General features: G+C 40.3%; 1 protein-coding gene across 1 annotated transcript in view; it reads left to right on the top strand.

The window, feature by feature from the left end:
* cacnb4a (calcium channel, voltage-dependent, beta 4a subunit) overlaps positions 1 to 15,084 on the top strand; it is a 172,276-nt gene that overhangs the window by 74,644 nt on the left and 82,548 nt on the right. The window contains exon 5 of the mRNA XM_059971180.1: positions 14,394 to 14,470. Coding sequence (XP_059827163.1) covers positions 14,394 to 14,470 — 77 coding nt within the window. The remainder of the gene's footprint in view (positions 1 to 14,393; positions 14,471 to 15,084) is intronic.

Here is a 15,084-nt window from a genome sequence, read left to right as displayed (position 1 = left end):
ATGAACAAATCCAGGTGCACAGGCCCACAGGGCTCATGACAATAATATGGTAGAGACAGTATCATCAGTACAAAATGTGGTCTTTCACAGGTTTTAAAAAAATGTTTGGGAATGCAATGGGCCCATCTCCTGGTGTCTTTTAAACATCATGCATTCTCAAGTCTTAACTCCTGGATGGAAATCCCCTAAAGCCACCTTCCACAAAGACCTGAGAGATGAAGCATTTAGACCAATGAAGTCTGATCACTGAATGTGATATTTCTGAAATAAATCTCCAATGTCTAAGGCAATCTGAATAAATCTGATTACATCCCTATCCCCTAGCGTGTTACAGGCCTTGAAATTTTAAAGGCAAACTTTAAATTGTCATAACATTTCTTCTTAAAAATCCTCACCCCAGGCTCCTTCGTTCTCTGGTTAAAATGCACAAAAATAAAAATATGATAGCTGGCTGCTGTTTGCTGTAATATTCATGTTAAACTAGGGTGGGATTCCTTAAGTAAAAGGTGGTATAGAGAATACATTGGGCCAATACAACAATACAACAGCTTTTATAACCCACATTATTTGTTGACAGACCATAGCCACCATTTGATTTTCACAAAAGGCCATGGTGTCCTTATAAATCCACAATCCCTTTCTTAGCAGTGTATAGCTTTAATTAACACATCACTACTTCCATAAAGCCTGGCCATCCATGTCAGTTAAGGAGATGTCAACTTCAAACTGACCTTCTCACTGACATAAATATTAATGGAACTCACCATGTCTGGCAGTATCTATTGTCATTGCCAATGAGAAAATAAAGTAACTGGGCCTGGAGCACACACTCTTACGACTCAAGCTTTCTTTTACTTGTGCACAAGGAGAACAGCATGGGCTCCTGTCACCTACACTGTTCTGAAGTCTGAACAAAAAACTGCTATTTTCATACAGAATTGCCTTAGCCGTTATGGATATTGACATTTGGTAAATTGTATACTTTTGAATTCCTTACGTGCAACATCAATCACCATACACAATAGAGGTGTTAAAAGTCAATCGAAACTTCAAGCTGACAACCAATGATATTTTTGTTAGTGAAGCAATTGTACCTTAGTTGTTGGGTGTGCTTCATATCCTTCCATTAAATCTGATCTCCAGCACTCCCAATTGTGTAAAGAGAGCTATGTTTAGTTAAGTCAAGTCACTTCTTATTGTCCTTTCAACCATAACTACTGTTACAGTACACAGTAAAAACAAGACAATGTTTTTCAGGACCATGGTGCTACATGAAACAGTACAAAAACTACACTGAACTACGTAAAAACAACTAGGCTACACTAGACTACAGACTTACCCAGGACTGCATAAAGTGCACAAAACAGTGCAGGCATTACAATAAATAATAAACAAGACAAAAGGCACAGTAGAGGACAGTAAGTTGGTGTCAATCCAGGCTCTGGGTATTGAGGAGTCTGATAGCTTGGGGGAAGAAACTGTTACATAGTCTGGTCATGAGAGCCCAAATGCTTCGGTGCCTTTCCCCAGATGGCAGGAGGGAGAAGAGTTTGTATGAGGGGTGTGGTGAACTACGTGTGCCTGTCTGGACACGCCCCCTGCTGACTGCTCCTGTGGCTCCTCCCACAGACCCCTGTATAAAGGCGATTAGAGCCTGGGCCTGTTCTCTCAGTCTCCAGGATGTAGTATGGTGGTCACTCACTGCTGGTTCCTTCTTCCAGTCAATAAAAGCCGATACTTCCCTTTACGTCTCAGAGTGAGTTATTGATGGTGCATCAAGGGGTGCCTGGGTCCTTCATAATTCTGTTTGCTTTGCGGATGCAGCGTGTATTGTAAATGTCTGTGATGGCGGGAAGAGAGACCCCGATGATCTTCTCAGCTGACCTCACTATCCGCTGCAGGGTCTTGCGATCTGAGACTGTGCAATTTCCGAACCAAGCAGTGATGCAGCTGCTCAGGATACTCTCAATACAACCTCTGTAGAATATGATGAGGATGGGCAGGTGGGAGATGGACTTTCCTTAAGAAGACATTTCTGGAAAAGTCTCACTCTGAGGCCTCACTCGTCTTTGAGTACACAGTACCGCCGTGACCCCACCTATCTCGCCTGTAGTCAGCCGCGGTGTCTCTGGTGGTCTCACTTGACTACAACTGCCCCAGGCTATCCTTGCCTGGATGTTGTCTTTAACTCTTGCTATATCAGAACTTGCAAACTATGGAGGAGAATTATGTTTCTAAACGGTGATGATCCCTGATAACACACCTCACATTTGAACAGGCTGTAACATTTTAAATTCTTTAGTCCTGATTTTGCAGCTTGTGGAAGATTATGTAATTTCTACTCTTACTTTTTCTCAGCAACCTCACATAGCTCCTATCTGGACGGGAGCATTTCCAATTTATCTAGAAGGTAGCTTTGACCCATGATGCTGCGCTGACCTTTCCACCTACTCTAAGATCAATTGAACACTCTCCCACTTAGCAGTTTATCTTTCTGTAATCCAATTGCCTATTTTAGAATGTTTTTAATGTCCCTAAAATACCTGCCTCTACCACTACTGGCCTACTACTATCTACACCTACTACTACCTGTGTTAAAAAACTTACCTCTGGTAATCCCCTTATACTTCCAGCAAGCACATATCATTATGCTCCCTCATTTCAGCCATTTCTGCACTGGAAAAAGACACCGGTTGGGCACTAAACCTATGGCTTATCATCTTGTACACCTCTATCAAGTCTCCTCTCATCCTCCTTCACTCGTTTCGTTCTCGTGCATGTCTTTTTATTAATCTTTTGCTGAAGCCACTGTATTCTCTTGCACTCTGTGGCTATGAATAGATTTTCTCTTTTTCATATCTGACTGGCCCCATCTCACCTCTAGTTAATTTACCCTTACCTGTAGCAGAATTTGGTCTCTTTTGTTTCTCTCTCCAGTATTCTCATACTGTATTTTCCCCCTTTTCACTTTGCTGAGCTTTCTATGATCTGTCTGGTTTACACGTGTGTCATCATTCTGTTACACTGTTATTCTGCTTTACTTCCTCTCTATCACTTTGGTCATCCGGAGAGCTTGGGTTATACTGGTACTAATATCCCTTAATATCCAGAAATCTATCCTTCTCTCTTGGGCGAGATGATTGGGCGTCCACAGCTCTGCGATAGGTCTCAATCTCCACACAGAATAAATGTCTCCTCTTCTCAAAATTTCTTCTCTTCCTGCTGCTGTCTATGTGGAGTTTGTACATTCTCCTTGTGACCACGTGGGCTTCCTCCCACAGTCCAAAAACTTACTGGTAGGTAGGTTAATTGGTCATTGTAAATGTCCAGTGATCAGGCCAGGATTAAATTAGGAGATTGTAGGCCAGCACGGCCTGGAGGGCCAGAAGGGCCTATTCCACTCTTTATCTCAACAAATACATTTAATAAATTATTATTGGTTTATTCTTGTCACGTGTACTGAGATACAGTGAGAAGCTTGTATTGCAAACTATTCATATAGATTCAAGATTCAAAGTACATTTATTAGCAAAGTATGTATATCCTTGAGATCCATCTTCCCCACGGACAGCCAGAAGACAAAGAAAACCATAGAACCCATTCAAAGAAAAACATCAACGTACCACGCACAAAAAATAGCACAGAAGGCAACAAAAAAAGAGCATAAAACAGAGAATATGGAATACAAATTTGATAAAATCCCAGCATATTCAGTTTAGCACAGTGCTCATTATCTGCAGGGTGCCCCGATTCAAAATGACCCAAAACAGCAACATAAAACCAGAAACACATCGTCATAGGTCAGAATCCATTCCCAGAACTTTGCCACCATCCTCTGACAGCATTGAGTGAGAGGGAGAGAGAGACCATTCTAACTCAGGGACCTTCCTTCAGGAGCAGCAACTGAGAGCCCATCACACACAAACACCTTCATCCGGCAGCAGTGAGCAGTGAGGCTGGTAGAAGGCGCTGAACGTCCACTCGCCTTCCGCTCACTCCTCGACGATTTCAATCTTCCTCACTGCTTTAATCGGCGAGGTCAGTGAGAAATGCGGTCGATCATGGGCTCGATCATGGGCTCACCCAATCTCCAGGCTTATTGGCCTCAAGGCTGCACACTTCATTCAATACATTACACAGTGAATTGAAATAAAACAAGGCAAAACAATAACAGAATTCAAATTAAGAGTAATGACCACAGAGAAAGTGCAGTGCACGTGAACAATGTTTCAAAATAATCACAAATGAGGTCAGGAGTCCGTCTAATTATAATAGGGAATCATGAAATAGCCTTATAACAGCAGGGTAGAGGCTGTCCATGATCCTTGTGCTTTCAGACATTCATATCTTCTGTTCAATGGTGAGAAGAGAGGTCGGGGAGACAAAAGAGAATGTCCAGAGTGAGTGGAATCTTTCACTATTCTGGCTACTTTTCTAAGGCAGCGAGAGGTTCAGAATCCATGGAGGGGAGGCTTTCCATGCTGTCCATGCTGTGACCACTACTCTCTGCAGTTTCTTGTAGTCACAAGGTGGAGCAGTTCAAAAGGCAATGCTTCAAAAAGGCAGCATCCATCATTAAGGACCCCCATCACCCAGGACATGCCTTCTTCACATTGCTACCGTCAAGGAGGAGGTACAGGAGCCTGAAGACACACACTCAACATTTCAAGAACAGCTTCTCCTGCTCCGCCATCAGATTTCTGAATGGACATTGAACCCATGAACACTTCCTCAGTATTTTTCCCTCTTTTTGCGTGATTTATCATTTACATATACTTCTTATTGTAATTTATAGCTTTTATTACAATATACTGCTGCCATGAAACAACAAATTTCATGATATATGCCAGTGATATTAAACTCAATTCTGATTCTGATTAAAAACATCATGAAGCACCTTCTCATACTAATAATAGTGAAAGTTATGTGAAAAATTTCCAAGTTATTTTTTATAAAATTGGAGAAAAAACATCTGAGGTACCAGCTTTGTCATAAGGCTCTGAAAAAGATTCATTTCATGAAACAATTGAATGAGAAGTCATAAGTTAATGTATTCATTAGATTTTAGCTTACATTTTTGCTGAAGATCTCCATCTTCACTTTGACATTTGGGATAATTTCTTTTCTCCTATGTTTGACTATGGAATTGTCATATCCTATGGCTTGTCAGTTTTGCGACTGTTGCCTTGGGGAAGTAATAGAACAACCCTGGGCCCATTTCCAAACCATTAGCAGGGAAGTAAAATCAAGTAGCCATTACAGTTGGTAAGATTTGGTAAGAATCAAATTCATGGAGCTGAGACAAAGGTGTGAAGATAAAGTATAGGATCACCTTTTTTCAAGTGTACAGCATGTGCTTCCCCAGGTTTCAGTACATACAGAGCATATATTTGGTGTATATATAGTACTAAGCTAATGTCTTAGACATAAATATATAGCTAGGATGCTTAAAAGATTTGCACAGTACTGTAGTAATTTTATGTATTACACTGAACTGCTGCCACAAAAAAAAATCGTGACATATGTGAGTGATGATAAACCTGATTCTGATATGGGTCTCTTTTGTGGACTGAGAGTGGGAAGTCGGCAGGGAGAGGGGAATCATGGCTGGGAAAAGAGGAAGGGAGAGGGGAGGGAATGGAAAACACCAGAGAGACATTCTGTAATGATCAATAAACCAGTTGTTTGGAATCAAATGACTTTGCTTGGTGTCTCAGGGCTGGGTGTGTCTACACCTGCGCCATCTCTGCCCTTGGCATCCCTTCTCCACCACCTGTCCCACACCCCTCCTGCGTCACTCCACCCTCACCATTCCCAACATCCTTTGCTCCTGCCAGATTTACAACCTCACTTTCCGCTCTATGTTGACAAATACAGTACTGTGCAAAAGTCTTAGGCACCCTAGCTATATGTATGTGCCTTAGACTTTTGCACAGTGCTTTACATAGGTATATACGTATGCATATATGGTATGCATAGGAATATACGTATGCATATATATACATACTTTAGCAAGGCCTTTGGCAAGGTCCCACATGGGAGGTTGGTCAAGAAGGTTCAGTCACTTGGCATTCAAGATGAGTTAGTAAATTAGATTAGACATTTGCTTCATGGGAGAAGCCAAAGAATAGTAGGGGATACCTGCCTCTCTGACCGAAGGCCTGTGACTAATGGTGTGCTGTGGGGATCGGCGCTGGGTTTGTTGTTGCTTGTCTTCTATGTAAAGAATCAAACTGGATCAGCAAACTTGCATGTGACACCAAGATTGGGAGAGTGGGGGGCTGGTGGGTGGTGTGGACAGTGAGGAAGATGTCAAAGCTTGCAGCAGGATCTGGGCTAGCTGGAAAAGTGGGTTGAAAATAGAACATGGAATTTAATGCAGTCAAATGTGAGATATTGCACTTTTTGAGGACAAACCAGAGCAGGACTTACACATTGAGCGGTAGGGCACTGCAGAGTGTAGTAGAACAGAGGGATCAGGGAATACAGATCCGTAATTCCTTGTAAGTGGCATCACAAGTAGATAAGGCCATAAAGAGAGACTTTGGCACATTGGTCTTCATAAATCAAAGTATTGAGTACAGGAGTTGGTATGTTACAATAAAGTTGTATAGGATGCTGGTGAGGCCTATTTGGAGTATTGTGTGCAGTTTTGGTCACTTCCTTACAGGAAAGATATCAATAAGATTGAAAGAGTGGAGAGAAAATTTACAAGTATATTGTCAGGACTTGTGGACCTAAGTTATAGGGAAAGGTTAAATAGGTTAGGACTTTACTCCCTAAAACATAAAAGATTGTGGGGTTATTTGTAGAGGAATACAAAATTCTGAGGGATATAGATAGAGTGAATGCAAGTAGGCTTTTTCCACTGAGGTTGGATGGGACTACAGCTAAAGGTCATGGGTTAAGGGTGAAAGGTTGAAAAGTTTAAGGGGAACATGAGTGGGAATGTCTTCACTCAGAGGGTGCTGAGACTGTGGAACAAGCTGCCAGGTCGATAGGGCTAGGCTGAATAATAGTTTGGCATGTATTAGATGGGCTGAAGGGCCTGTTTCTGTGCTGTATGTATTAGATAATGATGTCATGATTATATAATGTACTGTGCACTATATGTTATCAAAACAATTGACGAAAGGTTCACAGGAAACATTTTGTGTAATGGGGCAGCAAGCAGTTAAAAATCTGAAGCACATTGAAGGTGGGTGAGTGAAGGATAGTTCAGGGGAGAGGAAGGTTTTTGAAACAGAGGGTAGTAGGTGTTGGGGGTGGTAATTGATACTGATACAATAGGGACTTGTAAGAGACTCTTAGATAGTCAGTTGGCTATCTGATTGAGTGTGGATTAGGTTCATGTTGGTCAGCACAATATCATGGGCTCAACGACTATGTTTTTCTGCTCTATGTTTTACCTTCTAACAGCACTGGTAGGCTGAATGGCCTAATTCTGCCCTTATGTCTTATGGTTTTCCAAGATTTTTTTTAATAAATATCCATGTAAAAAGGAAAATTGGCAGCTTTTTCGTGTCTACGTTGTAGAATATGGCATCCAGGATTCACCAAAAATATAATTCCATATGTGGAGTGTGACTCAGATATTGTGCCTATTTCTGGCAATATATAAATTGGTTGCATTTTTATAGTAAGTCAATCTAATCTGCATTACTGCCAATGAAGTATATTTGAAGGGAATTAATTTCAGCAGTGTGGGTGGCATTTTTTAAAGTATTATGACGAAGATCTCTATTATCCTGTGAAATCGAGCTGCGCTTTTGGGAAGCAGTTGCTTGACAGCCAATCTATTCACACAAGCTTTTACAACCAGGGGACAACTGCCCTATCCTTCCTCAAATCAGAATCAGGTTTATTATCACCGGCATGTGATGGGAAATTTGTTAACTTAGCAGCAACAGTTCGATGTGATACATAATCTAGCAGAGAAAAAAATAAAATAAAATAAATAATAATAATAAATAAACAAGTAAATCAATTATGTATATTGAATAGATTTTTAAAGATGTGCAAAAACAGAAATAATGTATAATAAAAAATTGAGGTAGTGTCCAAAGATTCAATGTCCATTCAGGAATCGGACGTCAGAGGGGAAGAAGCTGTTCCTGAATCGCTGAGTGTGTGCCTTCAGGCTTCTGTATCTCCTACAGTGATGGTAACAGTGAGAAAAGGGCACATCCTGGGTGCTGGAGATCCTTACTAATGGACGCTGCCTTTCTCAGACACCGCTTGCTGAAAATGTCCTTGGTACTTTGTAGGCTAGTGCCCAAGATGGAGCTGACTAGATTTACAACCTTCTGTAGCTTCTTTCGGTCCTGTGCAGTAGCCCCTCCATACCAGACAGTGATGCAGCCTGTCAGAATGCTCTCCACGGTACAACTATAGAAGTTTTTAAGTATATTTGTTGACATGCCAAATCTCTTCAAACTCCTAATAAAGTATAGTCGCTGTCTTGCCTTCTTTATAACTACATCAATATGTTGGGGTCAGGTTAAATCCTTAGAGAATTTGACGCTGAGGAACTTGAAGCTGCTCAGTCTCTCCACTTCTGATCCCTCTATGAGGATTGGTATATGTTCCTTTGTCTTACCCCTCCTGAAGTCCACAGTCAGCTCTTTCGTCTTACTGATGTTGAGTGCCAGGTTGTTGCTGTGACACCACTCTACTAGTTGGCATATCTCACTCCTGTACACCCTCTTGTCACCTCCTGAGATCCTACCAACAATGGTTGTATTGTCAGCAAATTTGTAGACGGTATCTGAGCTATGCGTAGCCACACAGTCATGTGTCTATAGAGAGTAGAGCAGTGGGCTAAGCACACACCCCTGAGGTGCGCCAGTGTTGATTGTCAGTTGAGTCTTTTGGTTAGGAAGTCAAGGATCCAATTGCAGAGGGAGGTACAGATTAAATGCTGAGCTATAGTCGATGAACAGCATCCTGATGTAGGTGTTTGTGTTGTCCAGGTAGTCTAAAGCCGTGTGGAGAGCCATTGAGCTTGCATCTGCCATTGACCCATCGTGGCGAAAGGAAAATTGAAATGGGTCCAGATCCTTGCTGAGGCAGGAGTTCAGTCTAGAATTCAGTCAATCAGTTCTGTGGGGTTGTGTTTATGTCCATCTGGTGAGCCAGAAAGCGTCACAGGAAGAGCGAGAGCTGAATGGGTGAGGTGGGAGTGCCTCAGAGGCATAGCTGACACCAAATGACTCCTTTTTTCTCCAACCAATGCACCCAATCAAAGGAGCAGAATTGCTTGAGTGAAGAACTGCATAAAAAGATTAAGAAACTTCACTTTGAAATTCATCATGCTTTTCAAACAATAAGTGAATCATGAGGACTTTGAGTCTTTGAGCCCTGAATCCCTAAATAATAATTAGATCAATAAAACTCACAAAAAAAAATTGTCTTTTTGATTTGCACTTCTTACCTACCAAAAATGCATTGTGGGATAGTAATTCAAAGTTCAAAGTACATTTAATATTGAAGTATGTTTACTTTTCACAGCCCTGAGATTCGTCTCCTTACAGGTAGCCACAAAACCAAGAAACCCAATAGAACCCATTAAAAACAAAAGAAGACTGCCGAACACCCAGTGTGCAGAGAGAAATAAAACAAATCGTGCAAACAGTAAAAGTAAGCAAAATGCACTCGGAACTGAAATTCAAGAAAGGTAGTCCACCGAAGCACATTAGTTGCAGGCCATGGCCTCAGTTTAATTCACTCTGGGTTGAATGAACTTGCCCTGTGGTACATACATATTGAACTCAGTGAAATCAGATTTCAGAAATGGATTGGTTGTAGGCATATTATTATATCACTTGCTTATTGTGTACAAGAGAAGATGAACTACATCTCTTTCGTTATATATTTTGCGAGAACTTCATTTTTGAACTCCAGTGCCATTTGCCAACAGTTCAACACTGCATTTGAAATTGGGATCCATTGATTTCAATCTTCTAGGTCAATGAATCCACATAGTGTTTTCAATATTGATGTTCAGAACTGTGGCACGACTGCCAAGCCAGGTGTTTACTCTCTATCCAACGTTCCCCAGAGAAGGTGGCTTCTTGAACTGCGGACGCCTTGAATGGAGGAGTGAATACTTTGCCAGGCAACTTAAGGTGTAAATAAGAGTCAATCATATTGCTGCAGAAGTTGCCAAGACCAGTAAAGCTGGGATTTTTTTCCCTAAAAGAGTTACTTTTTTCAATATCTTGATGATTTCTGCTGATTTAACTTCTTATGCATGAACTGTAGCTGATCAAGAGTCAGGAAGGTGTTCTTACACCACGTTTGCAGTTTCATTGAATTACTGCTTTCAATTCTGTCTCAGATTCTTCTTTTTCTGAGTGCTTCTTCCTCATTTGGTTAGCCCCAGCAAGCAGGCAAGGCTCAACTATTTGTAAGTCTACGTAGAGTGATTGCTTTCTGAAAAAAAACTGAGGTAAAAATTGGATTGATTTCCATTACTTTATTTCTCTGAATATATATTTAACACCGCTGCCTTATGGCGCATCCAGAACCAGCTGGGCCAAAAGACATAATTGTGGTTTAAAATCAATGTTTCAATGGTTCCATTTAATATCAGGGGATGTATACAGTATATAGCCTGAAATTCTTATTCTCACAGACATACACAAAACAGACAACCCTAAAGAATGAATGACAAAAAAACATTAGAATCCCAAAGCCCCCCTTCCCTCCTCCTACACACAACTCTCCCCCTTCCCCTCTCACACATACAACCCTCCCCCTACTTGTTCCAGCTGAAAGCCAGCCCCCCACCATGGAAGCAATAGCAAAGCTCCCTGAGACCATGATCTAGAGTCCATCAAAAGCCACTGATCACCCCAACAGTTCAACATCCCACAGGCGCTCTCTCTCCTTGCTCTCTCTTGCTAACAAGGGAGAAAAAGGTTTTGCTCCTCCCACAGCGAGAGGGAAGGCCAACAGCTCGCTGTTTCCATGTTACAGTCTGCAGTGTCACTTTATTTTGAGGTCGAGAATTGGCAGCACACTCTCTCTCTCACCATCTAGAGAGAGAGAGAGAGAGAGAGAGAGCAATTGCTTGAGTGCAGAGACCTTCGAGAGCCGCATCTGCTCCTCAATGTTCCGATCCCCGCGATACTTCATTCAGAGACGCTGGCGAGCAATCGGGTCATCCTCAGTGCTGAACCCCAAAGGTGCACATCTTCCAGGCCACTCATGGAGATATTAAATTCATGAAAAGCAACCAGGGAGTAGAAACTTGTCTTGTCCTTTACTTGTTATAAAAATGCCCTTCCAAAATATTGATAGAAAGAATAAAGGTATAGACTATTTTCTAAATGGGGAAAAAGTTTAAAAATCAGAGGTGCAAAGGGACTTGTGCAAGATTCCCTAAAGGTTAACTTGCAAGTTGATTTGATAGTTAGGAAGGCAAATGCAATGTTAGCATTCATTTTGAGAGGACTTGAATATAAAAGCAATGATGTAATGCTGAGGCTTTGTAAGGCATTGGTCAAATGCACCTGAAATATGATGAACGGTTTTGGGCTTCTTATCTGAGAAAGGATGTGCTGGCATTGGAAAGTGTCCAGAAGAGATTTATGAGAATGATCTAGGAAATAAAAGGGTTAATGTACAAAGAACACTTAATGGCTCTGTACTCACTGGAGTTTGAAAGAATGAGGGGGATCTCATTGAAACCTATCGAAAGTTGAAAAGTCTAGATAGAGTGGAGGTGAAGAGGATGTTTCAAATAGTGAGGGAGTCTAGGACCAGGGGGCACAGCCTCAGAATAGAGGGGTGAGCTTTTAGAACAGAGATAAGGAGGAATTTCTTTAGCCAGAGTGTGGTGAATCTGTGGAATTCATTGTCATCAATGGCTGTGAAGGCCAAGTCATTGGATATGTTTTAAATGGAATTTGCTAGGTTCTTGATTAGTCAGGGCATGAAAGGTTATGAGGAGAAAGCAGGAGAATGGGGTTGAGAGGGGTAACAAATCAGTAATGATAGAATGGTGGGCTGAATGGTCTAATCCTGCTCCTATGTCTTATGGTCCCATGGTGTTATATTTTCATTGGCATCAATGCAACCAAAATTTTAGAAGTTGAGCCCAAGTTGTAGCTGGTATAAGCTGTGTATGCAATAAATTGTTGGCAGCAGTTTTTGTCCCAGTATCTTCATGGTGTGAATGACAGAAGCAAATTGAAAAACTAACTGAACATCAACCTACAGACTTTCAGTGAACATACTTGAGGGTGAAGTTCATCTTAGACTGCCAGAGCTAAACTGATATATCAGCCAGTGATTATACTCACTCCATACATTCAGTTCCATTGACTTCAATAGGACATGAATCCAATTAGTCATTGATACTTGCGTTTGTATTTAATTATCCCTTGCTCTTATTTTCGAGAAGGTTACAATCAGATCATTCCAAAAGCAGGCTCTCCCACTGTGCCACCTTGAGAATTTGTTAAATAAATCTGGAATTATAGTTCATCTAAGTAATAATAATAATAATAATAATAAAGCTATAAGTTATTGACAGATATCCCCTTACCAGGTCTGGCCCCTATACCACTCCAGACCCAATAACGTGATCATGTTTTAGGTTAGCACTTGACTCAGTATTACCAGTGACAACCCATGAATGAACAAGCAAAACACCTGAAGGGGTTTTGGACCAACTATAGTCTGAATATATTCTGTTCTTAATGGATTACATTTGTAGTTGGATGTTTTTGAATGATTTACACTGTTTTAGGAAAAAACAGATTAAATTTCTGGGCGTCAACATCTATCCCAGGCCCAACATATTGATGCAATCAGAAAGAACGCACTCTTAATGGCTGTTCCTCATTAGGAGTTTGACAAGATTGGTATGTTACCATAAACTTTCTACATATGTACCACGGATAACATTCTGACCGATTGCATCACCACCTGGTATTGGAATACGCAATAGGATCAAAAAAACCTGCAGAGGAATGGAAACTCAACCAGCTCCATCATGTGTACTAGCCTCCCTGGCATCGCAGACCTCTTTAAAAGGCAGTTCCTCAAGAGGGTGCCTGTCATCATTAAGGATTTGTAGCATTTGAGACACGTCTTATTTTCATTACTACCATAGGGGTGGGAGGAGGTACAGGAACCTGAAGAAACGCACTCAGCAATTCATAAACAGCTTCCACCCCTCAACCATCAGCTACCAGAACAGTTCATGAACAACTTCACTATTTTGGTCTCTTCTGCACTATTTAGTTTTATATATTTCTTCCTGTAATATATAGTAATTTTTATGTATTGCAACACAAAACAACAAATTTCACAACACATGTCTATTTCTAATTCCGATTCTGATTCTCATTCCAATCTGTGATTTTATGTTTATTAATAAAAAAATGCAGCAGGTAATCCACATCATCCGTGATAATAGAAAGAGAGCTAACACTGTAGGTCTTATAAACAATTCAGCTTTTGGTTGTCAATCCTTTCATTTTGCTAGTTTTTTTTTTAAACATAAAGTCATGGAAAAATTGGAAGTATAGTGAAATCTGTTTAATTGGGCCATCGGTAAACCTGGGCAGCTGTTTATTTGGGACAATTTTTAAAGAAAAAAGGCTAATTGAGAAAATTGTCAGGATTCCCTTCATTTCTTTGGGACACCATGCTGCTTAATTGGGATAAGAGAATGTTGCCAAATACATTCTAACTCGTGTCAGTCGTGCGAACCTGTGTAGCTGTTAGACACCCTACCCTGCCTACAGCCAACATTTTTTAAATAGCATCAGTTCAACAGGCAGTGACTTTTGTCACTGATAGCATAAAATAAACAGTAAGGCAATTCAAAACAGCTTTGCTCACTGCAGTTTCAAGCATTCAGACTTGGAGATGTCAAAAACTTCAACGAGTTATGAACTACGAAGAATTTGAAGGTATCAACAATCATCTTGAATTGTACAATGAAAGTGAAGATTTGAGGATGCAATTGTGGATAGCATTTTATGAAGTCAGTCTATTATCTGCACTAGGTGTCCACGCTGACTTTGTTCATTGCATACAATGGATGAATTATTCCATCAATTAGGAACTAATACACAGTTTTATAGAACTGTAATACTATTGGTAGTGTTTTAATTTGTTCTGAATTTAATTTACATATTTTACATTTTACATAATTTATTACTCAGTTTGTCTATTTATACCTTTGTAATTGTTTCCACCAAATAACAGCTAAATGGGACAGTCGCTTAATTGGGCCAAAATGTATTGGCCCTGATGTGTCCCAATTAACTGAAATCCACTGTACTTTGAGGCAATATTTAGGGCGATGATAACAAATAACAATTTTCAATATTATTTAGTCTTCTCTTAATAATTATTTATTATTTTGTTATTAGGAAGTCCAGCGGGAACTCTTCATCCAGCCTCGGTGATATGGTGTCTGGTACGTGGCGCTCTCCCTCCCCTTCTTCAGGTGAATTTGTTCTTGCTATTTAATCACAGCTGGAGTATTCGACTTGCAATTGCTGAACTGACTTTAGCTTTGTGGGGATTATACCTGATGACTATGCATTGCATAACAATGTAAGTAAAATATTAAGGAGCTCAGAAAGTGTGAACCCTGAGTTAAAACTCAAGTTGTTCATCAGCGTTTTCTGAACTCTAAGTACTGTATAACAAAACACGTTTTTTTCTTTTACAGAATTATGGTTGCTTCTCATTTTATTGAACACATGCAAATTCAGATTGAGTCGAAAATTAATGTTGACCCCAACTAATTGAAACAATTGATCTAGTATTTAAAAATTAAAGTAATGCAGATGCTAGAAATCTAAAACTAGAACACGAGATGCAGGAAACACTAAACACTTCAGGAAATCCTTTGGAAAGAGAAACAGTTAATTTTTTTATACCAATGACATTTCATGCAGGAACAGCTGCTTCACCTCTGCCATCCTATTTCTGAATGGACATTGAACCCATGAATACTACCTCACTACATTTTATTTTTGTTCTTGCACTACTTTTTTAATTTAACTGTTATATACAATATAGATTTACTGCAATTCATGGGTTTTTCTCTACTAT

Source organism: Hypanus sabinus, chromosome 5 (genome assembly GCF_030144855.1).
Source record: "Hypanus sabinus isolate sHypSab1 chromosome 5, sHypSab1.hap1, whole genome shotgun sequence".
In the NCBI taxonomy this organism is placed as follows: domain Eukaryota; kingdom Metazoa; phylum Chordata; class Chondrichthyes; order Myliobatiformes; family Dasyatidae; genus Hypanus; species Hypanus sabinus.
This window is presented reverse-complemented; position numbering and strand designations above follow the sequence as displayed.